The sequence below is a fragment of the Aotus nancymaae genome, unplaced genomic scaffold, assembly GCF_030222135.1.
Source record: "Aotus nancymaae isolate 86718 unplaced genomic scaffold, 86718_ANA_hifiasm-v0.15.2.pri h1tg000049l, whole genome shotgun sequence".
Taxonomy (NCBI): Eukaryota; Metazoa; Chordata; class Mammalia; order Primates; family Aotidae; genus Aotus; species Aotus nancymaae.
The window spans coordinates 19,558,705-19,578,088 of NW_026988463.1; the positions used below are offsets into that span (position 1 = coordinate 19,558,705).

Consider the following 19,384-nt stretch of genomic DNA (forward strand, 5'->3'; position numbering starts at 1 on the left):
ACGGGGGGCCCGAGCAGGCGGCCCAAGTCTAAGGTGAGCTACGCGGGGTCCGAGCAGGCGGCCCGAGTCCAAGGTGAGCTACGGGGGGCCCGAGCAGGCGGCCCGAGGCAGTTTAAAATTTAAAAAATAGCAAGGCATAGTAGTATGTGCTTGTAATCCCAGGAACTTGGGAGGCCAAGGCAGGAGGGTCACTTGAACCTAGGAGTTCAAGGCTGCAGTGAGCTATGATCATACCACTGCAGTCCAGCCTGAGTCCAGCAGAGCAGAGACCTTGTCTCAAACACAAAAAAGCCTGATGAATGACCGAAGGGATGAACGAGTATATTTTGTTCTCAATAAATGGTATGATGATAGGGATAATCAGCCTTCTTATTCCCCTACTGCAGCAGTCCCCAACCTTTAGCACCAGGGACCAGTTTCTCCCTCGCCCAACTGCCGTCGGGTGCCCTGGATTCGGGCGGACTCTCCGCCCTGGCCTCTCAGAACCTGCTCCCGGATCTTTAAAATGGAAATGAGTGTAATACTGGTAATCTTCCTGACACAAGGCTGTCTTTGGCGGTTTAAAAGTGGGATAGTGAGTTGGCTGGGCGCGGTGGCTCATGCCTATAATCCCAGCCTTTGGGAGACTGAGGCGGGCGGATTGACTGAGGTCAGGAATTCGAGACCAGCCTGGCCAACGTAGCGAAACCCCATCTCTACTAAAAACACACACTCAAAACTAGCCTGGCGTGGTGGCGGGCGCCTGTAATCCCAGCTACTTGGGAGTCTGAGGGAAGAGAATCACTTGAACCCGAGAGGCAAAAGTTGCAGTGAGCCAAGACCGCACCACTGCACTCCAGCCTGGGCAACAAGAACGAAATTTCTGTCTAAAAGCAACAACAAACAAAAAAAAACCTGGGCTGGGCGCGGTGGCTGACTCCTATAATCCCAGCAATTTGGGAGGCCAAGGCGGGAGTATCATTTGAAGCCAGGAATTCTAGACCAGCCTGGGCAACATAGCGAGACCTCATCTCTTTAAAAACAAAAAACAAAAAAACTGGCATAGTGCCTGGCGCATAATAGGAATCTTTGTCCAACAAATATTTATTGCTGTCTTCTGAGTGCCAGGAGTTGTTCTATGTTCTAGCTATCCTGGGGCACAAAAACACGATTCCTTGCCATCGAGCAGTTTACATTCCAGTAGGGAAGGGGTCCCCAACCCCCTGCGCACAGACTGGTACCTGCCTGTCTGGAGTCCCTAACCCACTGTCCACAAACTGGTCTGTTATGAACTGGGCTGCAGAGCAGCAGAAGGTGAGTGGTGAGTGATCCAGCATTACTGCCTGAGCTTTCACCTCATCATTAGATTCTCATAGGAATACCAACCCTATTGTGAGCCCTATTGAGAACTGTGCATGAGAGAGTCCTAGGTTGTGTGCTCCTCATGAGACTCTAATGATAAATGTAATGCACTCTAATTATCCCGAAACCATCCCCCATCCCCTTCTCCATTTGGTGGAAAAATTGTCTAACACGAAACTGGTCCCTGGTGCTAAAGGTTGGGGACTGCTGCAGTAGGGGAATAAGAAGGCTGATTATCCCTATCATCATACCATTTATTGAGAACAAAATATACTCGTTCATCCCTTCGGTCATTCATCAGGCTTTTTTGTGTTTGAGACAAGGTCTCTGCTCTGCTGGACTCAGGCTGGACTGCAGTGGTATGATCATAGCTCACTGCAGCCTTGAACTCCTGAGTTCAAGTGATCCTCCTGCCTTGGCCTCCCAAGTTCCAGAGTTTACAAGCACACACTACACTCTACATGCCTTGCTATTTTTTTACTTTAAAAAAAATTTTTGTAGAGAGGGGGTCTCAAACTGTCTCTACCTCTTACAGGTATGAGCCACTGCACCCAGCTGTTCATTGGTTTTTATTGTCTATCATGTGCTGGGGCACTGACCTAGGTGCTTGGGGTACATCAGTGAATAAAGTTCACTGCCCACTAGGTCTTATATTCTAGTGGGCAGAGACAGATGATAAAAGTAAGTTATATAATATGTGAGAGAGTGATTATGATTTTTTTTTTTTTTAAACGGAGTCTTGCTCTGTCACCCAGGCTGAACTCGGCTCACTGCAGCCTCCACCTCCCAGGTTCAAGCGATTCTCCACCTCAGCTTCCCAAGTAGCTGGGATTACAGGCACATGCCATCTCACCTGGCTAATTTTTATATTTTTAGTAGAGACAAGGTTTCACCATGTTGTCCAGGCTGGTCTCAAACTTCTGACTTCAGGTGATCTACCTGCCTTGGCCTCTCAAAGTGCTGGGATTATAGGCATAAGCCACCGTGCCTGGTGGTTTTTTTTTTTTTTAAAGACAGGGACTCACCCTGTCACTTGGGCTGGAGTGCAGTGGTGCGATTTCTGCTCACTGCAGCCTCCCTGGTTCAAGCAATCCTCCCACCTTGGTTCCACCAATTAAATGGGACTACAGATGTGTGCCACTGCACCAGCTAATTTTTCTTTTTTTTTTTTTTTGTAGAGATGGGGTTTTGCCATGTTGCCAAGGCTGGTCTGGAACTCCTGGACTTAAGCAATCTGTCCACCTTGGCCTCCCAGAGTTCTGGGATTACAGGCATGAGCCATTGTACCTGGATCTTTTTTTTTTTTTTTTTTTTTTTTTTTTTTTTTTTAAAGAGAGGGTTTCCAGCTCCTGGCATCAAGCAGTTCACTTGCCTCAGCCTCCCATAGGGCTGGGATTACGGGTGTGAGCCACCACACTGAGCCAAAAATTTTTTTACTAAAATGGGATTTAAGTTTTTTTGCCTATCAAATTTACAAAACAATGTTTCATGTTTATGTGGTAAGAAATGTAATAAGAGTGACAATCACATCTTTTGTTATGTTGAAACAATCTCAAACTTATAGAAAAGTTGTAAGAACAGTATCAAAACCTCCTCTCAGCCAACTTTGGAAGTAGTTGCTGATGCAATGGTCTTATTTCCACCTACCCCTCCAGATATTTTATTATATATTTTTTATAAAACTACATAATCATGGTGCGACCATCAAAATCAGGAAATTAACATGGATATATTACAACCCTCTACTCCTCAGATCCCATCCACATTTTCTCTATTTGTTTGAATAATCCTTTTTAGCAATGGGATCCAGTCTAGAATTGCATCAAATTAATTGTCATGTCTCCTTCAAACAGTCCCTCAGTCTTCCCTTGACATTCATGACTTTACTGCTTTTGAAGAATCTTGGGCCAATTATTTTGTTGAATGTTCCTTAAATTAGATTTGTCTGTTTCTTCATTGATTAGATTCAAGTTATACACATCTTTATCAGGACTATCACAGGAGTGATACTCTGCTCCCTTGCAGATTGTATACAATTTGATTTGTCCCATTATTGGTGATATTAACCTTGATAACTCGATTAAGGTAGTTTCTACTAAACTTCTCTAAAGTTTCTTCTCTTTGTGACTGTCATTCTTATTTATTATTTTTTTTAGACAGAATCTTGCTATATTGCCCAGGCTAGTCTGGAACTCCTGGGCTTAAGCAGTCCTCTCATCTCAGCATCAGTGTAGCTGAGATTATAGGCCCAAGCCACTGCTCCCAGCTCTCTTTGTAATGTGCTTCCTCAAACACTTTGGGCTTATGCTTTACTTTTTTATCAGTATGAACACAGTGATCCTACTTTTTTCAGTGTATTATTATCTTTTACTGGATTGTGATGTTTTAAATATCCAAGATTTTGTCATTAAGCTAGCTTCTGTGGCTTTTTGACACACATCATTCTTTGAGCATTTCATTACTTTCTGGCACAGATATTCCAGGCTCATTTGTGCTTTCCCTGCCCCAACCCTGGAATCAGTCATTTCTCTTAGGGTACCTGGTTTTTTTTAGTGGAAAATGATATTTAGATTTGACAATGTCAATACAGATGCTTCTCGACTTAAAATAAGATTACGTCCGGATAAACCCATCGTAAATTGAACATTTTGTAAGTTGAAAGTGTATACACACATACATATTTACATTTAAATATTTTTCTGTATTTTATTAGTGTGAACTCACATAAGTATCTCCACTTTAATCTGAATCTAGTACCACAGGGTTCATTCTAGTTGTCTCTTTTTTTTTTTGAGACAAAGTTTCGCCCTGTCACCCAGGCTGGAGTGCAATGGCACAATCTCTGCTTATTGCAACTCCTGCCTCCCAGGCTCAAGCGATTCTCCTGCCTCAGCTTACTGAGTAGCTGGGATTACAGGCACCTACCACCATGCTCGACTAATTTTTGTATTTTTAGTAGAGATGGCATTTCACCACATTGGCTGGTCTCGAATTCCTGACCTCAAGTAATCTACCCACCTCGCTTCCCAAAGTGTTGTAGATCATACGCGTGAGCCACCGCGCCAGCCCATTTTCGTATTTGTAACTTCCTTCACTAACAATGAGAAACCTGACTCCAAACATCTTCAGTATATTTGATCAATCCCTTATTGCCTCCACTGACCCCCACAACTCTTACACCCTCTTGACTCTGCTTAGTCTCTGTCACCATGCACTGGCTCCATCACCTTGTCAGGTCATCTTCCTCTGTGAGCACCCTCATCCTGTGACGGGTGACTGCCACCATCCCTGTCACATGGATATCCTCATCCTGCTCAGGCAGGCTTTGAATCCTGCAACAGGCCACTACTGTCCCTCAGCATTGATGCCCTCCTTACCCTAAACAGTTTCTGACGTCTGATGTCAGGTCTCATTGCCCTCCCTCCCTTCCTTCCTATATGGGTGACCTCCTCATGCTGCTGAAGCTTTGACACCCCACACCAGGGCATCCTACTGCATGAATGTCCTGAGCTTCTGCTCCTAGTCCTGAACTGTCTCCTCTACAGGTCACCTTCCTCACCCAACTTGAGCTCTTGACATCACATGCCTGGCAACCATGGTTACTTACCGCCATATAGACTTCATCTTGCTCAGTCTCGTGCTTATTAATCTCTTGTTTTTATTTGGCAAAAACAAACTGGCATATTCTTTCAGGAGTTAGCAATGTTTATGAAAATGTAAAATATACATGTTCATTTGGACCAGGAATTGATCCTAAGAAAGTGATTAGATAGATGTACAAAGGTGTCCGTACAAGGATGTTCATCATAATATTGTTTGTAATTTAAAAAACAAAACAGTGTTATCAATAGGCATTTTTTTCAGATATAAATTTTCAGATAAATTTAGAAAATTGACTATTCAAGTATTAAAATTGATGGTTTTTTTTAAAACTGACATGGAAAGATATTCACAGATTAAGTTTGGAAGTAGGGAGTTGGTTTCAAAAAAGAGTGATTGATAAAATCCCTAGGGGGCTGTGTAGTTTAGAGATAAGCCTGCATTCCAGTCCTGGTTCTGTCATTTGTGTTTCTCCAATTTATCTGTAAAATGGGGATAATAGTAGTACACACTTAAAAAGTTGTGAGAATTAAATGATATAATGCATGTAAAGTGATCAGAACTGTGTCTGGCTAATGTAAGAGTTTAACATTAGCTTAAGGCCATGGGAGGAAATTAGCAATAATAACATCTGATTTTATAAAGTACTTATGTCAGGCACTAGCCTCAGTACATTGTACTTGAACTATTTCATTGGTCCCCCCAATTACTTAATGAGATAAAATTATAATTACTGTCTAGATGAAGAAACTGAGTCCTAGAAAGGCTATGGCACTGGTCCAAGATGATAGAGCTTGATAACGTGAACTCAGGTAGTGTGATTCTAGGGCTTGAGCTTCTAACTGCTATACTCTGCTGCCTCCCAGACCAAAATGAAAGTGATAATTACCTCTGACTTGTACTTTTATTTTAATTGTCTGTGAGATGACTTTTATTTTCATTTCTCTATTATGTATCATTTATTGTGCACTTCTGTATTATTGAGTATCTTATAACAAACATGAATTACTTTAATAAACAATAATAGGCTAGGCATGGTGGCTTACGCCTGTAATCCTAGCACTTTGGGATGCCAAGGAGAACAGATGGCTTGAGCTCAGGAGCTTGAGACCAGCCTGGGTAACATGGTGAAAACGCATGCCTACCAAAAATACAAAAATTAGCCAGGTGTGGTGGCATGCATCTGTGGTCCCAGCTACTCAGGACGTTGAGGCAGGAGGATCATTTGAGCCTGGGAGGCAGAGATTTTAGTGAGCCAGGATAGCGCCACTGCACTCCAGCCTGGGTGACAGAGAGACTCTGTCTCAGAAAAGAAAAAAAAGAAAAAGTGTAAGTTCAAAGCCATTTTAAGAAGGTTGGGAACTTCACAGAACTCCTGTTGCCCAGGGATAAGTTCTGATTCATTAGCTTAGGCGGCATTCATCTGTGATCTGTCTCCTGCTTCCCTTTCCTCATATCTCCACTACTATGCAACATACAATCTTGGCTCCTACCAAACCAAACTACATGTTTGAATGCAATGTTTCCTCCAACCTGGCAGACTCATTATTTTCAAGGCTCAGCCTCAGTATTTTCATCTCAGTAGCCATCCCCAAACTCTCTAACCCCTAAGCCAGTTAAACTTCTAGTTCTCATACCTTTGTAATAGCACTTACCCACACTGTGTTGGAATTAGCTATTGCTTTTTCCTCCTAGTAGAATGGACTCTTTGAGAGCATGAATTATGTTTTATTTATCCTACTATTCCTAGCAGGTAACCAAGTATCTATAATTAGGTTTTGTGTCAATGATAGTTAAATATTTTATTAATAATTTCCTACCTACCATAAATTGTTATTTTAGACCATCATTTCCAATTAATTAGAACCTCCTTATGTTTGAATATACCTGTATGTTAAAGTAATCAGAAGCTAGAATAATTTAATAACTTGCTTTGTTGATATTCTTGATAACCAATAGTGGTTTGCTATGCCCTGATTTATCTTTACAGAAAGCCCACTTATCTACCATTTTATTTACTGACAACTGTGAAGTAACCCATGACCAGCTGTGTGAATTTCTGAAGTATGCAGTTCTGGGCAAATCCAATGTTCCAAAACCCAGGTATGAGATGAACTTAAATGGTGGGTATTGACCAGAGGTTTCTTTTTCTTTTTTTTTTCTTCCAAGCCTCCCTTATTCAAACCAGAGGTTTCAAACTAGCTTACCAACATTATGTTTTTTGCTATGCAACATGTCCTGAATTACTTTATGATGGCTGCCAAGTGTTAATTCTGGAAATCCCTGTATACATATTCACATTTTCTTCTTCCAAAAACTCAAAGATGGCAGCTATCCCTATATTCCCAGATGACAACAATTTGTCAAAGCTGATTGGTGGTCTCCCTCTTTAGATGGGACATGTATACTCCAATGTCCCACCTGCCTGCTTCCCTTATTTACAGTATCTGTCTGTCTGCTACAGGTATTTTAGTTTGCTTCCCCTGATGCAGACTCAGTTGAAATATATGTGAAGAATTCCAGTTAATCTTTTTTCTTTCTTTTACAAATAAGACCAAGAGAGCCCGGCATAGTGACTCACACCTATAATCCCAGCACTTTGGGAGGCCAAAGTGGGAGGATTGCTTGGGTCCAAGAATTTGAGACCAGCCTGGGCAACATAGTAAGACCCAGTCTCTACAAAAAAAATAAAAATAAAATCTCACTATTCTAATATTAAATGTCTTATGAAAAATATTTTTGCGTGTGTATAAATAATACATCTTTCTGAGGGAGATTGTTATGAATTGGCTAGATACTTGGAAAACTATCTTCTCCAGCAGCAATTATTGCCATCAGTCTATCAGTTTATCTAAAACTGAATTTGTTTTTTTCTTATTTGAGTTGGAGTCACCCAGGCTGGAGTGCAGGGGCATGATCTCCGCTCACTGCAACCTCCACCTGCCAGGTTCAAGTGATTTTCCTGCCGGAATTACAGGTGTGCACCACCATGCCCGGCTAATTTTTTGTATTTTTTTTAGTAGAGACGGGGTTTTGCCATGTTGCCCAGGCTGGTCTTGAACTCCTGACCTCAAGTGATCTGCCTGCCTTGGCCTCCTAAAGTGCTGGGATTACAGGCATGAGCCACCATGCCCGGCCAGAACTGAATTTCTTAAAGCCAGCTATTTGATTACCTGGTTTAGCAAGGGCTGCAGAGTAGGTTGGGATCATAGGGGTGACTTTGTAAAGTGAGCTTAGTTCTGATTCAAAACAAATCTTAATCAATTGGACAATGAATTTAAATGCATTGCATTTTGCTTGGTATTTTATTTGATTTGAATGCAACAAATATTTATCTCAAGGGATTTTTATTTGAATTCTGTGCAATAATGGCTCTCTTCCAGTTCCAAACAGACAGTGAATGACGATAAATTCTATTAACTCTCACTCACTGCTTTCCCTGCTCCTTCTCCCCCATTTCCCCTCTATATGCCTGTAATTGACTTAAGGGCATTTCTCTTAACTGTGTTGGTTTGATTTCTCTGCAGCTGGTGCCAGCTTTTTCATCAAGATCATCTGAACAACGTAGTGGTTTTTGTTCTGCAGGGAATGAGTCAGCTACACTTCTACAGGTTCTATTTGGAATTTGGATGTCTTCGAAAAGCATTCAGACATGTAAGTTAAGAAAACTTTGTACTAGGGTCTGAGTCTGGTTCTCCCATTCTGAGACTAATACATGTGTCAGGGACCATGCTCCTTGGCAAACTAACTGAACAAACAGTAGAGGATATAGAAAGCAAAAGGACCTTAGTCAGAGGCCTTAGGTAAATTTGTCTCTGATTTTCTTTGGTAATCTAGGCAAACACTTATTCCCAGGTTATAATCTGTAGCTCCTAGGTTGATATTGTTCTATTTTATTTGGGCTGTGGTATTTTCAGAAATTATAAAATATATATGCAATCTGTGTTTTCTACCTCTGTTTAGGAAATCACAAGATTGGGCACCCTTAGAACAGTTTATGGAGCTGAATAGCAGCTGTCATCTTTAAAAAGAGGCATCTGCTCTCCATTTTTCCATAGCCTCCTCCATTTCCCAGTGATCCATTTCATCCGTTTATTCCTGAAGGCATTGGGGTTGGTGAGCTTTAATTTAACCTTCCTGGGTCACCATTTTCTTTTTTGCTTTCATTATTGAGCACTTCCTGTGTGTCAGGCTCTCTATTAACCATAGACCACATGCTACACATAGCATCTTTAATTATCACAATAGTCTCATAAAATATTTTTTAATTTTCATTTTGTACATGAGAAACTGAGTAACTTGCCCAAGTTACAGCTACTAAGTGGCAGGGCTGAAATTTAAGTCAGGGTGAACCTGAAGCTAAAGCTCTCAATCTTTTGGCCCTCTGGTACCATGTGTTCTGATGGCATGGCATGCTGTCCAATTAAATAATAGATTTGAAAGAACTTTGAAAATATAAAGGGACTTCTCTTGTCTAAATTGTACATTTCTGTAAAGTTCATCCTTTCTACAATATATAATAACAGGGATTGGTTAGTGTGGTATGACTTCATTTAGTCACTTTTCTATATTAAGGAAACAGTTCTCGTTTTAAAATGCTAACAATTGCTGTCTAGAACTTTTCACAGCCCTGAGCTAACAATAAAAGTCCAAGCCTTTCACAGTATTTTAACTGTTTTCAAGCATTTTTTTTAACCTGTTAATATATTTTCAGAAATTCCGCTTGCCTCCACCATCATCTGATTTTCTAGCTGATATTGTTGGGCTACAAGTGAAACAAACAGCTGGAGAGCTGCCCAAGACAATGGAAGGTATGGCTGTGATGCTAATTTGATGATTCGCTCACTCTAAAAGAGGTGGATATGATCGTAAGTAGATTTAGCACAAAAAAACTCAATTCTAACTTAAGCACAGAAACAATTTTTGTTTGTTTGTTTGTTTTTGTGACAGGATCTCACCCAGGCTTGAGTGCAGTGGCATGATCACACAGCTTGCTGCAGCCTTGACCTCCCAGACTCAAGCAGTCCTCCCACTTCAGCCTCCTGAGTAGCTGGGGAACTATAGGCACATGCCACATTCCCAGCTAATTTTTTTTGAAAAACGGGGCTCCAGCCTGGGCACTGTGGCTCACAGCTGTAATCCCAGCACTTTGGGAAGCCAAAGTGGGTGGATCACTTGAGGTCAGGAGTTCAAGAGAAACGGGGCTCTACTGTGTTGCCCAGGCTGGTGTCGAACTCCTGAGCTCAAGTGATCTTCCTGCCTTGGCTTCCCAAAGTGCTGGGATCACAGGCATGAGCCACCATACCTGGGCCGCAAAAACAATTTTTTTAAGGAAAAATGGGCAGGTACCCAGGGAGTTAGATAGCAGGAACCACAGTCAGGGTTCATGCCTCAAACCATCTGTTTAAATTAGATAGTTAAGGATACCTGGGTATCGCTGATGTTGGACTCTTACGAATTACTGTGAATAATTCCTAAATTGTCACTGGATCTTTGTACCCACCAATGTACAGGTGGGAAGGAAGATCTTGCCTTCGACTAATGTAAGGGATACCTGCTGATACTACTGACAATGAAGAATAGGCAGGAGGTTTAGTTACTAGTCAGCTGAAAGATTCGTGATAGCAATGTTTTTCAAATTGTGGGTTGTGTCCTATCAGCAAGTTATAGCTAACTTCTTTGGTTTTGCGGGGAGGTGAGTGATAGAATAGGACTTATCAAAGTTTATTGCGTAAATTAAGGTTAGGTGTTGTTTAATGATATTCTATTTCGCGTTCAGAAATAATTGAATAATTGCTCTTGAGGGAACATGAAAAAGTAGTGAGGAGTAACTTGATTTCCTCTCATCTCCTCTAGAAATGTGCTTGTATTATCCTCTATCCTAATCCCCACTTCTAATTTTCTATCTTTCTTTTGTTCTTCTCATGGATGCACATTGTTGATCTGCAGTTGTATTTGATTTTATCTGCACTGTATTTTAAACATCTGTGAGTAAATCACAGAGTAATCATTATGAGATTCTAGGCTCAAGTGAAAGCATCATGTTGTGAAAGAAAAGATACAATCAGGAAAAAGAAATTTAATGTGTTTGAAGAGTACAGTTTACTGGGCATGCTGAGAAGAATAGGAGGAGGTAGTGATGAGAGACAAAGCTAAAAAGACAGATTAAAGCCATATCCCACAGGCTTTGTTTTTATTTTATTTTTTTATATAATGTACCAGCGATACAGAGACAATCTGCAGGCTTTGAATGCCATGCCAAAAGAATTTGGATTTTATTCTGTAGGCTTTGAGGAGCCAGAGGGGTTGTGGCAATTTCTCTATTCTCTTAAGTATTTCACTTCATCTTCCCATGCTAAATATCGGAGCCCCAAAGGCATAGTCCCTCGCACTCTGATCTTCATTAATCAGTCTTTCCTTTGGAGTATTTATCTGATTTTTGCCAGGTTTACCTATTAGTTTTCTTTGAATGACTCCTATATCTTTATTTCTAGGTCCGATGCCCCAGATTTCAGGCCTGCATTCTCAACTGCCTGCTGAATATTCCAATTGCTGCTTGGATATTCCACTGTCCTCAGTCATAACATAGCTAAAAGCATTTTTCTCATCAAATAATGGTTTCTTCAAATTCCTTCTTGTTGGTGTCATTTTTCTCTGAGATCTAAGACACCAGTTTTGAATTTTACAATTTTCTTTTGGCTCCCTATCCCTAGTCTGTCTGCATGCTTCATTCCCTTTGCTCCTATAAATCTCTACTCAGATGTCAATTTAACAGAGACCTTCCTAGATCATCCTATAAAAAATATATGACAGTAACCCATTTCCTGCCCCAGCATTTCCTATCCTTTTCTCCTCCTTTACTTTTCTTCAAAGCCCTTATCTTATCTGATATATTACATATTTATTTGTTTATTATCCATATGTCCAACTAGAAGTTAAGTTTCATGAGAAATTTTATTGGTTTTGTGCATTGGGGAATTCCTAGTGGCCAAAGCAGTGCCAGGTATATAATAAAGTTATAGATAAATATTTAAATATTTTGCTGGCTGAATTGAATTATTTTTTTCACCATGTTCTACCAGTTTTTTGTATGTTTTATATATCCCTTTTCCTCCATCCGTTCCACTATCTTAATTCAAATGCTGGTAATTTTTTTTTTCCTTTGAGACAGTCTTGCTCGGTCACCCAGGCGGGAGTGCAGTGGCATGATCTTGGCTCACTGCAACCTCTGCCTCCTGGGTTCTAGCAATTTTTGTGCCTCAGCCTCCCAAGTGGCTGGGACTACAGGCATGCACCACCACGCCTAGCTAATATTTGGGTTTTTAGTAGAGACTAGGTTTCACCATGTTGGCCAGGCTAGTCTTAAACTCCTGGCCTCAAGTGATTCACCCACCTCGGCCTCCCAAAGTGCTGAGATTACAGGTGTGAGCCACTCACTTGGCCTTTTTACTTCCACACTTATTTTAAGTTCCGGGGTATATGTGCAGGATGTGTTGGTTTGTTACCTAGGTAAATGTATGCTATGTTGGCTTACTGCATGGATCAGTCCATCACCTAGGTATTAAGCCCAGTCTCCATTAACTATTCTTCCTGATACTCTCCCTTCCCCAACCACTCCAACAACCCCAAAGGTACGTTTACCCTCCATGTGTCCATGTGTTTTCATCATTCAGCTCCCACTTAAGTGAGAATGTGCAGTATTTGGTTTTCTGTTTCTGTGTTAGTTTGCTGAGAGTAATGGCTTCCAGTTCCATCCATGTCCCTGTAAAGGACATGATCTCATTCTTTTTGTGGCTGTGTAGTATTCCATGGTGTATAGGTATCACATTTTCTTTATTCGATTTGCTCTATCATTGATGAGCATATGGGTTGATTTCATGTCTTTTCCACCTGCATGTATCTTTATAATACAATGATTTATATTCTTTTAGAATATACCCAGTAATGGGATTGGTGGGTCAAATGGTATTTCTGTTTCTAGCAGATGCTCATAATTTTTTGGTTAGGATTACTGTAAAACCCTTTCTAGCCTCTTTCTACTTCATTTTCTTTCTTTCTTTAAAAGAAAAAATTAGAGGCAGGATTTCCCCCTGTTGCCCAGGGTGAAGTGCAGTGGCACAATCTAAGCTTACTGTAGTCTCAAACTCCTACATTCAAGTGATCCTCCTGCCTCAGCCTCCTGAGTAGCTAAGACTTGCAGTCATGTATCACCATGATTGTACAATTTTTTTTTTTTTGGTAGAGACTGGGTCTTGCTTTGTCACCTAGAGTGGTCTCAAACTCCTAGATTCAAGCAATCCTCTTGCCTTGGCCTCCCAAAGTACTGGGATTACAGGCATGCCATGCACCCAGCCTCTACTTCATTTTTTTTTACAGATCTTTGCAGTTGATGTTTCTTAAAACACTGCTTTAATTGTGTCACTTTCATTCTCAGGAGATTTTTGTGGCTCTCCATTATGTATTAAATGATGGATGAAAGCTAATTATCCTCCTTTTTCAACCTTGTTTCCTATACTCGTCTCTTGCACAGACCTTTTTTTCATCATCACTGGTCTACTGCCAAACCAAGTTTACTCTGTATGTTTCTGTCTTACCTGGAATGCCCTCTTCTTCTTATGATACTTTGGTTCTTTTCCTTACAAGGACCAGCTACTCACTTAGGCCATCTTGAGCAAGTATTGTTTGAAGAAGGATGTATGTGGATAGAAAGCCAGCAGGAACTTAAGTGCCCCTAGCAAAGAAAGTTTTTTCATCCCTTTCATGACATCTACTTATCTGTGTATTTTCTTTTCTCCTCTGACTAGTCAGTTCTCTGTCTCTCTCTATCTAGATATATATATATTTTTTTGAGACAGAGTCTTGGTCTGTTGCCCAGACTGGAGTGCAGTGGCTCAATCTTGGCTCACTGCAACCTCTGCCTCCTGGGTTCAAGCAATTCTTGTGCCTCAGCCTCCTGAATAGCTGGGATTACAGGTGCAAGCCATCAAGTCCAGCTAATTTTTGTATTTTTAGTAGAGATGGGGTTTCGCCATGTTGGCCAGGCTGGTCTCGAACTCCTGACCTCATGTGTTCTGCCCACCTGAGCCTCCCAAAGTGCTGGAATTACAGGTGGGAGCCACTGTACCTAGCCCAGTTGTTTATATTTTCTAGTGAAAATTCTCAAAGCAGGCAGTCTGATCAGCTTAACTTCTTACAATTTTCCCTTTTGAAAGCATGTCTTGATAAGGAATATCAAGTCGTTGGTCAATCTATAGATGATCTCTCTTGAGCCAGGTCATACTATTAATCCAATCAGTAATGGTCCCTGGTTAAAGAACAAGTTTTTGGAAATTGATCCAAGATGGCCAGTTAGGAGGAGCACAGGATTGCAGGTCTGAGTGAAAGTGCAGAGGGTGAGTGGACACTGCATTTCCAGACGGATTTTTACTGCCCACAGACCAGGAGATTCACAGGTGGAGGAGCCCCACGGGTCGCCAGCGTGGCTTTTTTGGCCAGCGCGGCTGTTTGGCCTGCGCCCTGGTGCAGTGGTTCCCGGGACAGAGTAAATGAGAATGAGTCCCCTCTTAGCCAGCAAGTGGAGCTGAAACGGGGAGCCAGGCCAGGAGATTCCCGGGCAAAAAAGCGCCACGAATCTCAGAGCCGCGGATTCAGCCTGCGCAGCGGCTCCGGGGCAGAGAAAACGAGAGTGTGTCCCCTGTTAGCCAGCAAGGGGAGCTGAAGCAGGGAGCCAGGCCAGGAGATTCCCGGGCAAAAAAGCGCCACGAATCTCAGAGCCATAGTTTCAGCTAATGCAGAGGGTTGCCACAAGGGAAATCACACAGATCCCAGCATCTGTTCAACAAGTGACCAGGTCACCTGGTAGAGAGCCGACCATTCAAATAAAAAACAAAAGGCTCTGAGGCAGGGAGCCAAGTGACCAGGCCTGGCTGGTTGCACCCCCAGAACAACAAAAACAAAAACAAAAAAATAGCAATTGGAAACGCTTTGGGTTGAGACTTCCACGGCAAACACAACTGAAACTGGGATGGTCCAGCTCTGTGGAGGAGGGGCGTCCGCCATAACGGAGGCAGCCTGCAGTTGCTGGGCAACCTGCCGTCATCAAGGCCACCCGCCATTACAGAGAGAGTACGTCACTACAGAGGCAGGCCAACATAGCGGAAGCAGTTCTAATTACACCCATATAAACAGGACTGCAGGGAAGTTCACACGGAAGCTGGGCGGAGCCCACAGCAGCTCAGCGAAGCCTCTGCAGGCTGAGAGTGACTAGGCTGCCTCCTTGTGGGCAGGGAAAGCGGCAGCAGCACAGCGGAAACACATAAAGCCCTAACTCCCTGGGACAGAACACCTGGGGAAAAATTTAAAAAAGGGGTTTATGAGTTCTGCTGCTGCAGACTTAAACTTACCAAAATCAGAAAGTCAACAACTACAAAGTCGACAGGTGGATAAATCCACAAAGTTGGGAAGAAACCAGCGCAAAAAGGATGAAAACACCCGAAACCAGAACACCTCTCCTCCTACAAGGGATCACAACTTCTCACCAGCAAGGGAACAAGACTAGATGGAGAATGAGTGTGATGAAATGACAGAATCAGCCTTCAGAAAGTGGATAATAAGAAACTTCCGTGAGCTAAAAGAACATGTTCTAACCCAATGCAAAGAAACTAAGAACCTTGAAAAAAGACTTGACGAAATGCTAACGAGAATGGACAACTTAGAGAGGAATATGAGTGAACTGATGGAACTGAAAAACACAACAGGAGAACTTCACGAAGCATGCACAAGTTTCAACAGCTGAATTGACCAAGCAGAAGAAAGGATATCAGAGGTCGAAGATCAACTCAATGAAATAAAACGAGAAGGCAAGATTAGAGAAAAAGGAATGAACAAAGTCAACAAGAAATATGGGACTATGTGAAAAGACCTAATCTACGTTTGATAGGTGTACCTGAAGGTGACGAAGAGAATGAATCCAAGCTGGAAAATACTCTTCAGGATATTATCCAGGAAAACTTCCCCAACCTAGCAAGGCAGACCAATATTCAAGTCCAGGAAATACAGAGAACACCACAAAGATATTCCTCTAGAAGAGCAACCCCAAGACACATAATCGTCAGATTCACCAGGGTTGAAATGAAGGAGAAAAATGCTAAGGGCAGCCAGAGAGAAAGATCGGGTTACCCACAAAGGGAAGCCTATCAGACTCACAGCAGATCTCTCAGCAGAAACCCTACAAGCCAGAAGAGAGTGGGGGCCAATATTCAACATCCTTAAAGAAAAGAACTTTCAACCCAGAATTTGATATTCAGCCAAACTAAGCTTCATAAGTGAAGGAAAAATAAAATCTTTTGTGAACAAGCAAGTACTCAGAGATTTCATCACCACCAGACTGGCTTTACAAGAGCTCCTGAAAGAGGCACTACACATAGAAAAGAACAACCAGTACCAGCCACTCCAAAAACACATGAAATGGTAAAGAGCATCAACACAATGAAGAATCTGCATCAACCAATGGGCAAAACAGACAGCTAGCATCAAAATGGCAGGATCAAATACACACATAACAATATTAACCCTAAACATAAATGGACTAAATGCCCCAATCAAAAGACATAGACTGACAAATTGAATAAAAAGCCAAAACCCATCAGTGTGCTGTATCCAGGAAACCCATCTCACATGCAAGGATACACAAAGGCTCAAAATAAAGTGATGGAGGAAGATTTACCAAGCAAATGGAGAGCAAAAAAAAGCAGGAGTTGCAATTCTCATCTCTGATAAAATAGACTTTAAAGCAACAAAGATCAAAAGAGACAAAGAAGGACATTACATAATGGTAAAAGGATCAATGCAACAAGAAGAGCTAACGATCCTAAATATAAACACACCCAATACAGGAGCACCCAGATACATAAGGGAAGTTCTTAAAGACTTACAAAGAGACTTAGACTCCCACACAATAATAGTGGGAGACTTCAACACACCATTGTCAATATTAGACAGATCAACGAGACAGAAAATTAACAAGGATATCCAGGACTGGAACTCAGACCTGGACCAAGCAAACCTAACAGACATTTACAGAACTTTCCACCCCATATCCACAGAATACACATTCTTCTCAGCACCACATCACACCTACTCTAAAATTGACCACATAATTGGAAGTAAATCACTCCTCAGCAAATGCAAAAGAACGGAAACCATAACAAACAGTCTGTCAGACCACAGTGCAATCAAGTTAGAACTCAGAATTCAGAAACCAACCCAGAACCACACAGCTTCATGGAAAATGAACAACTTTCTCCTGAATGTTGACTGGATAAACAATGAAATGAAGGGAGAAATAAAGATGTTCTTCAAAACCAATGAGAACGAAGACACCACATACCAGAATCTCTGGGACACATTTAAAGCAGTCTCTAGAGGAAAATATATAGCAATAAGTGGCCACATGAGAAGCAAGGAGACATCTAAAATTGACACCCTATTGTCAAAATTGAAAGAGCTAGAGGAGCAAGATAAAAAAAAACTCAAAACCTAGCAGAAGACAAGAAATAACTAAGATCAAAGCAGAACTGAAGGAGATAGAGACACAAAAAACCCTTCAAAAAAATCAATAAATCCAGGAGCTGGTTTTTTGAAAAGATCAACAAAATAGACAGACCACTAGCCAGATTAGTAAAAAAGGAAAGAGAGAATAACCAAATAGATGCAATAAAAAATGATAAAGGGGATATCACCACAGATTCCACAGAAATTCAAACCATCATCAGAGATTATTACGAACAACTCTATGCACATAAACTAGTAAACCTGGAAGAAATGGATAAATTCGTGGACAGTTGCCTCCTCCCAAGCATAAACCAGGAAGAAGTCGAAACCCTGAATAGACCAATAACAAGGTCTGAAGTTGAGGCAGCAATTAAGAGCCTACCACCCAAAAAAAGCCCAGGTCCAGATGGGTTCACAGCTGAATTCTACCAGACATACAAAGAGGAGCTGGTACCATTCCTTCTGAAACTATTCCAAATAATCCAAAAAGAGGGAATCCTTCCCAAATCATTTTATGAGACCAACATCATCCTGATACCAAAACCCGGCAGAGACTCAACAAGTAAAGAAAACTACAGGCCAATATCCATGATGAACATAGATGCAAAAATCTTCAATAAAATACTGGCAAGCCGATTACAACAGCACATGAAAAAGCTTATCCACCATGATCAAGTAGGATTCATCCCGGGGATGCAAGGCTGGTTCAACATACGCAAGTCTATAAACGTAATTCACCACATAAACAGAACCAAAGACAAAAACCACATCATTATCTCAATTGATGCAGAGAAGGCCTTTGACAAAATTCAACAGCCCTTTATGCTAAAAACCCTTAATAAACTAGGTATTGATGGAACGTATCTCAAAAAAATAAAAGCTATTTATGACAAACCAACAGCCAATATCATACTGAATGGGCAAAATCTGGAAGCATTCCCTTTGAAATCTGGCACTAGACAAGGATGCCTCTCTCCCCACTCCTATTCAATATAGTACTGGAAGTTCTAGGCAGAGAAATCAGACAAGAAAAAGAAATAAAGCATATTCAAATAGGAAAGGAGGAAGTCAAATTGTCTCTATTTGCAGACGACATGATTGTATATCTAGAAGACCCCATCATCTCAGCCAAAAATCTCCTGAAACTGATAAGCAACTTCAGCAAAGTCTCAGGATACAAAATCAATGTGCAAAAATCACAAGCATTCCTATACACCAATAACAGACTTAAAGAGAGCCAAATCAAGAATGAACTGCCATTCGCAGTTGCTACAAAAAGAATAAAATACCTAGGAATACAACTAACAAGGAACGTAAAGGACTTCTTCAAGGAGAACTACAAACCACTGCTCAACAAAATAAGAGAGGACACAAACAGATGGAGAAACATTCCATGTTCATGGTTAAGAAGAATCAATATCGTGAAAATGGCCATACTGCCCAAAGTAATTTACAGATTCATTGCTATCTCCATCAAGCTACCAATGACCTTCTTCACAGAACTGGAAAAAACCATCTAAAACTTCATATGGAACCAAAAGAGAACCCGCATAGCCAAGTCAATTCTAAGCAAAAAGAACAAAGCGGGAGGCATCACACTACCGGACATCAAACTATACTATAAGGCTACAGTAATCAAAACAGCATGGTACTGGTACCAAAACAGAGATATAGACCAATGGAACAGAACAGAGGCCTCAGAGGCAACACAACATATCTACAACCATCCGATCTTTGACAAACCTGATAAATACAAGCAATGGGGAAAGGATTCCCTGTTTAATAAGTGGTGTTGGGAAAACTGGCTAGCCATGTGGAGAAAGCAGAAACTGGACCCCTTCCTGACACCTTACACTAAAATTAACTTCAGATGGATTAAAGACTTAAACAT

General features: G+C 41.3%; 1 protein-coding gene across 3 annotated transcripts in view; it reads left to right on the forward strand.

Moving 5' to 3' along the window:
- REXO5 (RNA exonuclease 5) overlaps positions 1–19,384 on the forward strand; it is a 77,860-nt gene that overhangs the window by 810 nt on the left and 57,666 nt on the right. For all 3 annotated transcript variants that reach the window (XM_012464687.2, XM_021672308.2, XM_012464686.2), the window contains exons 3-5: positions 6,932–7,044; positions 8,469–8,595; positions 9,656–9,752. In XM_012464687.2, coding sequence (XP_012320110.2) covers positions 6,932–7,044; positions 8,469–8,595; positions 9,656–9,752 — 337 coding nt within the window. The remainder of the gene's footprint in view (positions 1–6,931; positions 7,045–8,468; positions 8,596–9,655; positions 9,753–19,384) is intronic.